Source organism: Eschrichtius robustus, chromosome 3 (genome assembly GCF_028021215.1).
Source record: "Eschrichtius robustus isolate mEscRob2 chromosome 3, mEscRob2.pri, whole genome shotgun sequence".
NCBI lineage: Eukaryota > Metazoa > Chordata > Mammalia > Artiodactyla > Eschrichtiidae > Eschrichtius > Eschrichtius robustus.
The window spans coordinates 154,901,598-154,916,001 of record NC_090826.1 but is presented as its reverse complement, the minus strand read 5'-3'; the positions used below and the strand labels follow the sequence as shown (position 1 = coordinate 154,916,001).

General features: G+C 46.2%; 1 protein-coding gene across 2 annotated transcripts in view; it reads right to left on the bottom strand.

Annotated features, from left to right (window-relative positions):
• Positions 1 to 14,404, bottom strand: part of ATP2B4 (ATPase plasma membrane Ca2+ transporting 4) — a 90,660-nt gene that overhangs the window by 35,860 nt on the left and 40,396 nt on the right. For both annotated transcript variants that reach the window (XM_068541542.1, XM_068541541.1), the window contains exons 2-3: positions 12,272 to 12,933; positions 497 to 694 (exon numbers count right to left, since the gene is read on the bottom strand). In XM_068541542.1, the coding sequence (XP_068397643.1) occupies positions 497 to 694; positions 12,272 to 12,464 (391 nt within the window). In that variant the 5' untranslated portion in view covers positions 12,465 to 12,933. The remainder of the gene's footprint in view (positions 1 to 496; positions 695 to 12,271; positions 12,934 to 14,404) is intronic.

Below are 14,404 nucleotides of genomic sequence, written 5' to 3'. Positions count from 1 at the left end.
CTTGGGTAGAATAGCTCTCCTCTGAGGATACTGGAGGACAGCAGGATTGGGCGTCATCTCACCACCAATATAACTATTTATGTTTACCCAAAAGAAGCAAATGACTAAATAGCATGAAACATGTCAATACAAATTACAGGCAAGTCACATATAAAGAACTTGTGACCGCCAACATGGTAGCTCCCACTACTACTTCCTAAGATGCTCACACAACCGGGGGAACTCTGAGATGCAGGGCTTTGTTGGTTGAGTGAGCATAGAGGATTTAAGACATTCTGAATAAGGATTTGATGGGAAAAGGGGGAAAAGACCCTGGAATCAGGATAGGTTGGAAGAATAGCTTACTAGCTACTTGTTAGTTTCCTTTGGAGAACCCACTCTGGATAATGGGGGGGCATTTTTAAGCTATAATCTGTCAACGTGAATAATAAGTGCTTTTCGGTGGTGCTGGAAAGAACCCAGATCAGAGTCATGCTGGTCTGTTCAAGATACTCACGTTCATTTTCTTCCCCAGGGGGGCGATAGAAGGACAGGACCAGGGAGATGATGGCTGCGATCTCCAGGATGATGAGTGTGACATCTTGAAGGGCTTCCCACACTAATTCTAAAAAGGTCTTGGGCTTTTTGGGGGGAATCAAGTTTTGTCCAAATACTTGTTTACGTTTCTCCAGATCTGCAGGGTTTCCAGATAGGCCTGAAAAAGACATAAGAGTGGAGCAAATGAGTGAGAAAAAAGGGGTAGGGATGAATGGCAGAAGAAGGCAGTTAAAAGATCCCTTTAAAAAAGATCCCTTGCTTCCCGATCTGCCCAAGAATGAGATCCAGTTAGGGTGACTGGTCTCTGTGGCTGACAGACTTTTTGCTCAGACTCAGGGGGTGTGAAACTTTCAGTCTAAAAATGGGGGCAAACCAAGACAAGTTGGTCACAAGTTGGTTACCTCCTCTTGGTCTCCAGGGTAAGCTAACCTAGACCTAAAACTTCATCTCTTCCTCATGGAGTTTGCTCCAGGCTCCAGCTCTAAGAGCACAAACATTAAAATGTTTCCTGAGACTCACACAGAACTTTCCTCTCACATTAACATGTAAATGCTGGTAATGATTTAAAAACAGAGCTGGGACTTCCCTGGTGGCGCAGTGGTTAAGAATCCACCTGCCAATGCAGGGGACATGTGTTTGATCCCTGGTCTGGGAAGATCCCACATGCCGTGGAGCAATTAAGCCCGTGTGCCACAACTACTGAGCCTGTGTTCTAGAGCCTGTGAGCCACAAATACTGAGCCCACGTGCCACAACTACAGAAGCCCACGCGCCCTAGAGCCTGCACACCGCAACTACTGAGCCCACGCACCACAACTACTGAAGCCCGCGCGCCTAGAGCCCATGCTCTGCAACAAGAGAAGCCACCGCAATGAGAAGCCCATGCACCGCAACGAAGAGTAGCCCCTGCTTGTCGCAACTAGAGAAAGCCCGTGCACAGCAGTGAAGACCCAACACAGTCAAAAATTAAAAAATAAAATAAAATAAAATAAAATAAAATGTTAAAAAAAATAAAAAAATAAAAACAGAGCTGGCTTCCACCCACTGGCTCATACACAAAAGCCAGAAAGAATAAGCTATCTGCCCAAGGTCATGCTAGGAGGCTAGGAGACAGAGCCCAACCAGTTGTCCTGTCCAAGTTTCAGTGGTTTCAGGAGATCAACAGAGTAGAGGCTTCGAGACTTCAACTTTGGGCATCCCTGTTTTGCACACAGCCATCCTTTTCTGTCACACACAGAGGCATACATGCATAGACACACACACATCGCTAAGAGGTACTACTGTTCTGCTAAGTACTATGTACTTAGAGATGTACTAGGTGCTAAGAGAAGTACTACTTAGACAAAGTACTAGGAGAAGCACTATTATTCAGGCTGAATAAAAAGAGAACAATGAAGGTGAAGCCACTGAGTTAGTACTCAGTCCTTGATTATCAGCATGCTCCCCACTAACACACGTGTGCTTACATACCTGTGTGAGTGTGCACACATAGTCCAGGCATGTTGCCAGAGAGAAGAAGAGTGAGGCAGAATTATTCCCAGTGTCTTCCTTATATTTAGGCCCTTCTCCTGGGCCCCAGGGGTGTTATACTTTAAGGGAAGAGGAGACAGCCTCTAACTTTAATTAATGCCAGGTGACATTTATCAAGTTGTTTACACAACTTGATTAGCAAATTAGCCCTGGTTTTGGCACTGGACATTGTTGGCTATACTGTGGGTTCCCCACAGGCAGGGTGAGGCAACCTTTGTCTTGAAAAAAGATCAGCAGCTGAGGAGGGTTAGAATCAAAGGATGGGGACACTTAACACAGCTTCACACAGAGGTGCAAGAAAAGCAGATGACCAGAAGCTGCAAGGAGAAAATGGGGATACTGATGCCAGAGGACTTCTTCACACTTTGGTCAACGTGAAGGGCTACTCCACTGGTGGGGAATGGGGGCTTAGCAGGAGGGCAGACATCTATTCTCCATCTCCACTGAATAGGATGCAAGAGTGTCACTTTAAATGGCAAGGAGAGAGATTTGGGTTAGAACTAAGGAAGACAGAGCAAGATTTTGAAAATGGGAAAATAGGTACCCAAGGGAGTATTGTTTGCAGGGTCCATTTCTCCACCCTGAAAACAAAAACCATCAGGAGAGTTACTTGAAATCTACCTGGGGACCCTGCCTGGAGGTAAAGTGGGGATGTGCACTGGCACCCACGATTGTGGAGTGGGGACTGCAGACCACTTCCTCTTGCCAGTGCTCGGGAGAGGGAAACAGGGGAAGTGGCACCTGATGCTCTTATCCAGGGCCTCCTGCCTCCTTGGACCCAAAAGCACCACCTTGGCTGGAAATCTGAGAGGCACAGCAGAGCTCTGCAGGGGAGCAGGTTTGGCCAAAGCACTAGAAGCAAGCTGGGCTGCTTGCCAGAGAATCCCTGCCTCCACCACTCTGAGGAGTCAGTTCTCAGCAGGAAAGAAAATCCAGGGCCTGGGAAAGGAGTGTTTCTGGGCAGGGCATCTTGATCCCCAGGCAGGCAGAGGCAGAGGTGCCAGGGGACAGGGCCTTGCTGCTTCTCTCTCTCAGGGGCCTGAGATAGCAAGTCTGTGCTAACTTGGAACTGCTGTGCTGGATGGCCAGGCTTGCTGGAGGGAAATAGGAGTTCTGCTAATTTGTTAATCTACCTAGGATGTTTCTCAAGAAAGCAGGATTCACAGTGTAAAGGAAGGAGATGTTATTCCCTCCTTAACAAAGGTGAGTAGATGACTATGAGGGCAAATCAAGACATCAGATATTAGAGGTTATCATCAAGGGACATCCCAATAAGTCTAATGAAGGCCAAAATGACATCAACAACAACAAGAACAGTCTAGCTAAAAGTACCCCATCTGAGGTAGCCCTGCCTCTCCCTGCTCTCATATTAATACCTTGTAATCACCCTTGACTCCTCTCTCTCTCTCATCCACTATATCCATTTAGTCAGGGAATCTGTCAGCTCTACCTTCAAAATATATCCAAGGTCCCCTCACTTCTCATTTTCCACAGCTCCCATCCTGGTCTAAGCCACGGTTATCCCTCGCCTGGACCACTGCGACTGTCTAACTGGCCTGCTGCTTCCACCCTTGCCTTTCTGTTCTCAGTCTCTTCTCTTTCCAGAATGATCTCTTACAGCCCAACCCATGACACTCATCTACCCAGAATCCTCTGGTGCCTTTTACTTGGAATGAAACTGGGTACAGAAGACCTTACGATGGCCTATAAGCCCCCTTTATGAGCCCCCAGCCCCCCACCCCTTAACTCCTACCATTTTCCCCTTGTTCATTGAGATGCCGTCAAGTTAGCCTTCCTGCCATTCTCTGCATGCACTAGACACGTTTCTATTTCAGGGCCCCTGCACGCATTTCCTTTCTCAGATTCCTCTTCACTAGGTAGGGCTCATCCTTTCACCTCCTTCAGGTCTTTGCACAAATGCCACCTTCCTCATGAGGCCCAACCTGACCACCGTATTTAACACAGACTTTTCTGCCCCTAGCACGTTTGATCCCCTTATCCTGCTTAACTGTTTCCCTCTACAGGTCTTCTCTCAGAACAGATTATATATTTATCCTACATTTGTCTATCCCCCTCCACAAGGGCAGGATTTTTGCCTTTGTTCCTTAGGTCTAGAACAGTGCTTGACACATAGTATGCACACAAATTTATTGACTGAACTGCATGAATGAGTAATAAATAAGATTGTGAACATTTAAGCGATCACAATTGTGCCAGATGCTTCACCAGGCACATTTGTGTCTTCTCAGTGAAACACTGCAAAGCTCTATGTAGTAGCTGCTATTAACCCCACCTCACATATAAGCAAACTATGGCCTGGAGAGGTTTTGTAACTACTCAAGTAAGTACGCGGCAGTCTATACCGCTCTACAGGAAGCAGCTGGATGCCAACCTACACACAGTGGGGCTGGGGTGTGGAGGCAGCTGCACTCAGCTGAGGTTTCATTCTGGTGTGACTAACTTGTCCTGGTTTGTCTAGGGCTTTCCAGGTTTTAGCACTGGAGCTCCAGCCTCCTGGGACGGCCTCTCAGCCCCAGGCAAACAGGGATGGTTGGTCACCCACCCTCCTTTATTTACCTCGGGGCAGGCCCACATGCTGCTTTTCTCTACACCTCTAGGCAAATCAGTCCTGTTCCCACTCTTTATTTACAACCAGGGTGAATTAGTCCCATCTCTACCTGTCCTCAGGGATGGTGACACCAGGTCTGTCAGACTCTAACCTATGAATTTTGTATTCAATAAAAGGTTCATTATTGGCCTTTTTTGGACCCAAGCAAATGAAACAAGACAGGTTATGGAAAACAAAAAAGGTCAGGCCTTGCTCTTACCTAGATGCCCTCAAAGTCACACATTTACTTCCCTTTTGCCATTTTCTCTCATCTCTCTGCTCCACCTTAAGTCACCCTACGCTCTTACAATAGCTACCTTAAGAAGTCAAGTGGCTGCCCAAGTTCCCAGCATGCCGTGTGGCAGGGAGGGGCAGTTTGGGGCTGTCAGCGTAGTAGCCTTGGGAATCCTCTCTGACATGTGGCATGGCACAGGAAAGCCATGTGGGACCGGGAGCTCGGCCAATCCCCAGTTTTGGGCTTTCCATTCCCATTCTTCCTGCCCCCAAGAGGCTCTCAGGCCTTGATCTCAGCAGCTGTGATTTCACATAAATACTTGTCCAGCCCAGGAGGGGGTTTTAGTCCCTTATCTCCACAGTTGCTTCTAAAATATACCGCTTCCCGAAGAGGGGAAGGAAGACTTGGCAGGGAGAAAATGCTGGAAACACTGGAAAAGGGTTTCCCCTAAAAATACATCAAGAAAATGAGAAGAAACCTTGTCCCCAAGAACATAAGAGAGAAAATCCACCCAAATCGGGAGTACATCTGGCCCCAAGAGCCAGACTTAACACATGAGCTAGGAGAGGTGACAAGAATGTCAGTCTGTGAAGTCATCGCCCCCACCCCACGCTGGGGAATTACACAGCCCTGCCCAGGCTGGCGGGAGACGGAATAAGCAGCAGTGGAAAATCTGTGTCTGCTATGAGCCTGTGCGGGGACCCAGGGCTTGGGAAGAGAAGCGGCAGCCCAGCCCTCAGTGGCCTGGCTCCAGCAGGGAAGGACCAGGGCCAGCTTCCCTAGGAGGCCGAGGACTGTCGGCAGAGGCACCCCTTATCAGAGCCAGCTCAGGCCCAGAAAGGGTGAGGCTAGGTTAGACATCATGAGGGACTTCCCAGCTGTCTGAGTTATGATACCTTGCCAATGGGACAGCAGAATCTTCTCCTACAAAAATAGTATAAGGGAGAGGTTTCTCTGGGTTGATTTGAAGGCAATCCTATTTGGTATATAAGAACAGACATCAGAATACCTTTCAAGTCCTACCTTAAAAACCCTGGATTAGGGGGCAAAAGGGAAGAGTAGCCTAAAATCAACATAAGGACTGACAGCTCCTGCTGCTAACCCATTGCCACTCCTCCGAGGATTCAGAGCAGTTTCCCTGCTTCTGCATCTCTAGCTTAACACACCCACAGCTTGGAGATGTGCTCTGTACCTGCTGGCCTTCCAGCCCCCCAGAGAGAAGGCAGTCTCCCTAAGGTCACAACGAGAGGATGATGGACTTAGAGAAGAATGCCCCTTTCTCACTCTCAATCCTAAAGCCCTGCCCTAGGTGGACAGCTTCCTCAGGGAATGTCTCCCCTTATCTGGCCCTCTGCTGTATGCCTTTTTTGAACACTCCAACTCCGGCATAGAGAAGAGACAGCTCCCCGGAGTGCCCTCCTCACCCTCTGCTCGGCCGCCCTCTCCCACGCTGCATGCACACACTCCCCTCCGGTGTCACACCCCCCAGTACTCACACCTCAGAGCTAAATAAAAAGAGCGAAAGCTCCACTTCCAAGGGTGGATGCAACATCTGCCTCAGCCAAGGAGGGAATGCTATCTTTCTTCCCTCCCCTAGCTGACGGTTCAGTGCAAGGCAATGACAAGAAGGTTTAAAGCAAAACAAAACTCGCAAGAGTTTCTGCTGAGTTGCCAAAGGAATGTGGCACAAAAGGTTCTAGGCCTGGTGGAAGGGGAGAAAGCAGGGAGGGCTCTCAGGTTCAGGAGATGTAACTATTCTCCCTGCCTCCAGACTTCTCTACCCCCTGCTTGGTAGCATTATGCCAGCTAAGCCAGAAGCCCAACTCTGGGCAAGGAGGAGCTGGATAGAAAAGAATTCACAGAGCCTGGGGTTGGCCTGGGAAAGAGCAGGCCCACAGCTGTCACGCACGGTTGGCTTAATTCAGCCCTAGGCATATAACTCAAACCAGACAGGGAACTCCCAGGATGCAACGGGGAATTCCCTGCAGGGGGAGGAGGGACTGAGGGAGGGCGCTTTTTCTCTCCTGTCTTTCTCAATCATCTACCATCCCACTGTTGATGCTGCTTCCCCCAGGTTTTGTGAAAACCTTTCCCACCCCTCTGCCAAGTACTAAATATTTCACAGCTACTCACATCACAGAGTAGCTGCTCTCTGGCTGTTTGAGCTGGTCTGCCCATCTCTACCCCTTCTCCTCCCTCTAAGATATTCTTTTGGCATGTGTCTCTGTCATACCTTAAACTTAATATGTCTGCCCAAAGTGTGATGGGCAGAGAGGACCACAGATTGTTATTCTCAGCAGTCATGCCCACATGAATTGTTTTTAGAATAATTTATTTGGCATCTTCCAGGTGACGGCTATGGGGCAGAGGGCATGAGGAAAGAGAGGTAGCTTGGCTATGCTTCTAAGTTGAAATTGATGGACTCCTAAAAGTGGATTTTCTAAAACAGACTATAAGCCCTACAGATAGGGAGGAAAATCTCAGAGAAGCCAGTTGCCCATCTTCTTCTCATATCCGTTCCATCCCATATCCACTTGCCCATTTCTTTACATCCCCTGCAACATCAACATTCTCTAAAGCAGTGGTCTCTAAATGGGGGGCATGCATTCATCTGTTAGAGCGTGGGAAAGGTACTGGAACTTTTTGTATTACTTCATCCATTTCTATTTCTTGTAGATCCCATTATGTAAATAATATTAGTGTTAGAAGTACTGTAGGTGAACATTTATTGGGGCTACGTGTGCAATTTTCTTTCAGATTGACAATGCTACTAGAAATTTCAATCTCCCACACTGAGGAAGAGCCCAATCCCAGTATGTCCCAGCTTATGGGAAAATGGATAGTTCTTGGTAGAACATGCCACTGACCTCAAAAGGCATGGCAACAGGAACACAGCTAAACCCCAGAGACCTTAAGATGGCAGGAGATATTAACCTAAATCCTGCAGTTAATGAACCAAAATCAAAGTTTGGGCTGTCTTAAAACAGATTTTTTCCCCCTCCTGCTGTTTACTCCCCAAAGAATCTCAGCTCCCAAAACCTAGTAGGTGCTCAGTAATTAGGCAAGGCAAAGATGCTTGTATCTTATGCCAGGAACATTTAGTAAGTGGTAGCAATTACCACAGAGCATGGCCAGGCCAGAGCTTCCCTAGGCAATCACATGATGGAGGAGTCCTATCTCTGACTCCTAGGCCCCCTTTTCCTTCCCTACAATCCCCTCAGCTTAGGTCCCTGTACTATGTGCTCCCATAATACCATCATAGCACTATGACAATATTTCTGAAATTGCCTTAATTTTTGTGTATCCTCTTATTGCCTGTAAGCTCTATGGAAGGAAGAACTGTCCCTGTCGTGTTCACCATTGTGTCCCCAGCACCTGCTGGACATTAAATATTTGTTTAATGTGGTTGAAAAGAAATTAGAAACCCTCTGTATCCCACTGTCACACCCTCAACTCTGCAGAGGAGAAAAGGAATAGCAGGGTACAGAGGGAACATGAAACAGAAATTCCCACCAACATTCTTGTAGATCCAAATTCAACATAAATAGTCTTTAGCTTTCTGAAAGAAGCCCACAGGTAATGATTCATTGTTTAGTCAAGGCTCCCCTTCTCTGCCCTTTCTCATCTGGGCCCAGACCTCCCCCCTAACTGCTGGCCTAGCTCCTCCTCAGAAAACATCATTCTTCCTCCTAAAAAGGGTAACACAGCTGAGGACCAATGTGGAAAAGTTCTATGGGGAAGAAGAATTCATACAACTTTCTATCTAGACCAAAGAATCTCTCAACTAGGATTCTCTCTTCTTCCTGCACACAAAGGGAGACTGAGACTAAGGAAAATACCTCTCCTTTCTTCCCCTTAAGCCATGGGTAATTCTCATTCCAGATTCACAAAGGTTTCTCTTGCTCTTGGAAGCCAGGAGATAGCATGCAAAACTGATCAGAAGATAAAAGGCTATCTTCTAGCAGGTATCATCCAAAATGCTCAGCTCTTTGGGGATTGGAAAGATTGGTTGGGGTTGGGATGTAATGGGGAAAGAAGAGGCAATAGAAAGAGGGGGAATAAAGAAATTGGAATGAGGAAAGAAGCAAGCAAACTAAAAAGATTCCATTGGCGCAAAATGCTCAGGTTTTCCCTACTGATAAACCTCAGGCAACACAACAACCACTTATCCAGGAACTAGAGCCTCACCTCTGCCTCTCTGCTTCTCTTTAACCTGGCCATGAAGGCTGAACTCTTTAGTGGCTTAGATGAAAGCATGTGTCGTCTTTCACATCTCCCCCACCCTTTTTTGTTTCCCCAACTTTCCTTCCCTTTTTTGCTCACACTCAGCCTTGTGTCTGGTCGTTGCTGAATGCCATGGAGGCTGAGCACCTCCACGTCGTCTCGAATGTAACCAACTCTTGGCCACTGGGGCATCTCCTCTTGTTCCAACTAGCCATTGTACTCAAGGAACACAAGCCAACATTAAATTCACATTAGCATTGGGTCACGGTTAGACATTTTATCAGGCATTGGCATACAAAACAAATTGTAAAATTATCTGTGATTCTGAGATTCTCCGTGTTGCTGCTCTAGCCAAAGGGGCAGCAGAACATTAATGGACTGTGAATCAGAAAACATGAATTATTCCATCGAGTTCTACCCTGTGGTAAGACTTTAGGCAAGTCATTTAAACCTTTTGGTCTGTTATGAGCAAGAGAGAGAGAGAGAGACAGAATAAAAAAAAACATGTTAGCGTTTGAAATGTTATAAACTCCAAGTTCCATAAGACCCCTTAGTAGCTATGGTTTAAAACAATCTACCAATCTATACTAAAGATACTATCAATCCAACAGAAAATTAAGGGGAAGAGCCATATTCTAGGAACCAATCCCCCCTATCTTACTTCACCTTGGTTTCCAATCAGCAGAATTCTAACACCGGGAAAATTTCTTTATTCTTATTATTAGCCTGCAGGGGCCTCCCACAGCTATGCTAGGCTGTCAGGCACCTCAGTGGTCTTCTGTGAACAGGCGGTTTTTTTATGGCACCTGGATATTGATGCTCTTTTCTCAGCCTGTCCACCCAAACTGCTCAGCACCATCCCTGTCTGGGGAGAGACTTCTGTGTCATAGCTCTTCTGTGTCTCCTTTGCCTATCCCTTTACCCTTCTCACATATGAGGGGGTCATTGTTGGCACTGGGGGCTAAAAATTACTCGCAGAAAAGTTATTTTCTGACACCCTGCCTCAGCAGCTCCAGGACCAGCCCTATGGGTAAGTCGTAATATTGAAATAAATCAGGATACATATTTGTGATCTAAGGAAGCAGGAGAATGGCAGTGGACAACTGTGACAATGGTAGGGGTACTGGGATATAGGCATGGCCAGGGTCTGTAGCAACAGAGGCACCTGACATCAGAAGGGTGACTTTCAACTACAGGTCTGAAACCAGGACTGGGAAAGAATCTAAGCATTTGATATCTGATGTTGAGATTAAAGTACAATAGATATGCTGGCATTTGGGAATGGAAGCTCTCTGGGAATCAGGAAGTTAACAATAACAGCTATGAGAAAGGGTTTGGAAAATCGGCAGGAAAGTCTGGACCCTGTTCTTAGGAGTTTCTTAGGTTCCAGCTTATTTGGACTTCTGAGTTTCACTTTGTGAGAGAAACAACTGACCCAAGGGATAAGAACAGAAGAGAAAGGGGAAAAGAAAGATCCTGCTTAAATTCTGATGAGTGTTTCGAAAGTATTGCAGTATCTCAGTTAAACAAAATAGAATACCCTCTCTTTAAGGTCAATGCTACTGTGAAAGTGGCAGAATAAAGAAATCTAGCTGACAAGAAGTAGGCATTATCCAAAGGGCAGTCATTAGATACTAAACAGAAGGCCTTTGCTAAGCCACATGAAAGCAACTAAGCACTGCCATCTTAAACAGCTTTTTGACATCAACAGGTGAATGGAGAAAATGGACAGTGGTTGCAAGTAGACTGCAGCAGCCTCTCCAGATGTAATAACACATTGCACTCCATAGGCACTCATATTCTGGCAAATATCTTCAGACACATGGACTCCATTTTAATGTGAGACGACTAATTTATTGAACACCCATTATAAGCGTAAGCATTGTACATAACATTACATTATTTAATTCCAATAACTCTACAGGCTAGATACTAACATCATTTTCAAAGAAGAAAATGATGTTTACTTAGGGAGGCTGAGCAAACTGTTCAATGCTATTCAGCTAGTAAATGGTAGAGCTAATATTTGAACTTAGAGCCTATGAGATAAGAAACTGAATTCTAGAAGTACAGAGAACGTGTAGGGCAGCTCTCTTTGATTGCAAAAAATAAAATAAAATAAAATAAAATAAGGCATGGGCAATGTACAGATATCTAGATAAAAATCTCTTCCTTTTTTTAATCCTAGAGAGTCTGGACTCCAAGTCACTAACTTATAACATTGGCTAGGGGTCAAAACTTCTTAGAATTGGCAAGAAGTATGATGTGGCCTCCAAGGAAGGGTCAGAAATGGTATACCTCAAGAGGCTGAAGGCATCTAAAGGACAAGATCTTTGCTCTATCTCAAGCTACTCAACCGTGGCCTGCCTGACTGATAGGACCAAGCAAGGACCTGTAACAGATGCTGAAACCAGGCAAAGGAGAAAATAAGATTCCTCTGGTACTCTCTCCATTTCAATGAGGCAAAATTACCATGGCTCACTGGGCAACTGGGCTGAGCCAGGTAAGCATGAAGCTGGATTTTTCATTCTCTTTTAAGAATAGATTAAGAACAACTATACTAAAAGTGCATAGGACAGGGTTGAAAAAGTCATCAATAATTCCCTGAAAGAAAACAGAGTGAGTAATCCAAAGATATGGTGGGTACAACTCTCTAGGTTATGACTTACCATCCTGTTTGTAACTGTGTACCATAGAGAAGTGCTACATTAGGTAGATGGACTCACCCACTTTTCTTCATATTACACTGTAAGATCAGTGTGGGGAAGAATTATATCTTCAACCCTTCGCAATCAAAGACTGATACAGAATAAGGGACTTGATCACTGATAAAAGCATCTCTAACATAAACATTTATAAAACAGAGATCTTCTGCCTTCTGTACATTGATACAGAAAAAGGAGGAAAGAATGATCTTCAGAGAATACCACAGTCACTCAACATCATCTCTGGGAAAGAAATGACATTTCTCTCCATAGCCGCACCTCCTTTCAGCTCTTCAGATACTATACTTTACCCACCAGACACAGATATACCAGCAAGGTCTCCAGAAATGTTCCTTCTCTAGAAGTTGGGAAAATAATATATTTTAACACTAGCCACCTTCCTCCAATTCCCCACCCCTGGTATGGCCTTTACCTTCCACAGGGTTGGTTTTCAGTCTACTGCAGAGATTCATTACTCCTCCATAGTGGACATTGATCTGGTTTATTGCATCAGTTGAACGCAGCTCCATGAGCTTCCTCAGGTCCATTACTGTGCAGCCAAATTCCCCTTCATGGCTCTCAATTATCGAGTTGGCTGGCAAGGCGTGTTCTGTTGGGTTCGTCATTTTGCCTGCTGTTACCAAGCCCCTCAACCAGAGAAAATGTGAAATTTCCCTTCCACTGATCAGGGTCTCTTGCCTCTCTGCCTCACTTCTTCTTACTTTTTGCTTCACTGGGAGCCCAGATGGGAAATAGATCGACTATATCTTGTGCAATAAGCTTCAGAGTAGCAACCCGTAGCCCAGATCCTTTTCTGAGTATGAAGCTTGGCAGTGGGAGGAGGAAGAGGATGGGGGAACTGAGTGGAACCGGACCACGTGTCACGATGATTGGTGTCCCCAGGTGGTGATGGAAGTGGTTGTCCAGGGTAGGTAGGTTCCTAGCTTAGACCAACTTGCCCAGATGGAGGTGTAAACAGGATGTGCATGTTACCATGGAGGCAACCTTAGCAACAACCAGCGACTGCAGTGGTAGAGAGGCGGCAGGAGGAGGAGGAAGAGGAGGGTTCCCTGGATACCGATGACAACGGGATCTCTGGAATAAAGATTCAAAGATAGACAAAAAGAAACAATTAGAGCAGCATGGAGATCCAGCATCTGCAAGGGCAAGAGGTACTCATTCTAGCACAGGGTTTAGGTGACAGTTGATGTCTGAGCTGAACTGATAGCTGAGGCCTGAGCTGAGGCCCCTTCCTCCCTGGGAGGCCCCAGCAGCCTGTAGACTCCAACAATTTCAGATACACCCCAGTCTTCATACCTCACCTCTTCCAAACCAAGCAACACAAATCCTACAACTTCAGAAACTTGGAAATAAAAGGTTATGACCTCTAATTGTTCTAATGCACTCCCTGTCTATTTGAGGGACCTGCTACAGAATCTTTTAGTCTGACCTTACTTCTAAGAGGTGAGAAGAGGTCAGAAAAGGAGTCCAGACCAGAGTGATCTGGAGGGTGGCCTGCCAGTCTGCCACCCTCCCCCATACCCTGCACCCTCCCCTACTCCTAATACACACATTTACAAACCAGGAGGACAACCTGGTAGAAGATGCCCAATCCTCTGCAGCCCCTCAGAATACTCAGCCTGATGCTGTATAGAAATTCTTCAGGATGCCGCAGTTGTCCATAGATCAGGAGCTAAGCCCCCCACTGCTCCAAAAAGCTTTTGGGGGTAAAGGATGAGTAAAATGCTCTGTCAGTAGGTGATACAGGGTGGAACCTTTTTACATAAAGGGGACAGAAGGACCTCTGAGGAGGAAAGATAGTGAGTTTGAAGCCTATGAGTGTTAAAGTTCCTCTGGGGTGGCAGGAATACGACAGCTACTGATTCAGATAGAGCCTAGGGCCACAACAGGGTGAGTAGGGGAGCAAAGTTAGTCTGCGTGTGAGTGACACCGGAGGGTCTCAAACCAGCATTTCTCCCCAGGAAGGCATGTGTTACCTCTTACACGTGCTCACTAGGGAGAGAGGGTCAGGAGTATGTACAGGTAAGAACAGGGAGGATGAAGGTGAAAAGGCTTATCCTGAGCTCCGTTCTCAGCGTCAGAAAGGGGCTGCTGTGTGGCATGCAGGAGGACTGCCACACATTGGCTATTTAAATGTGAAGGGGCTCTTCCTGAACACAGCACCCAAACACTGGGGGCCCAGCCCCTCTCTAATAAATGGATGACATCCTTGCCTCTAGAAGGTGAACAAAGGAGCACAAGGACCATCAGATAAGGACATGACTCTTTTATCAATTAATTTTCCAAAAATCACATGTGGCCAAAGTTCCTGCTAATTATAATCAATCCTGTTCCTGGCAGGTTCCACTGGGATGGAGGTGGTTAAACCCCTCCCTCTCCCAGTCTGCCCTCTGCCTCCTCCTTCTACTATAAATTTTTAGAGCTACTCTGACTTACAAAGGGTTATGCAAGCAGGGTTTTGTTTTGTTGTTGTTGCTATTGTTTTTTAAACATCATATTCCCTTTCTTTTTAGATGTCATCAGAGAATCCTGGGGAACAAGGAGG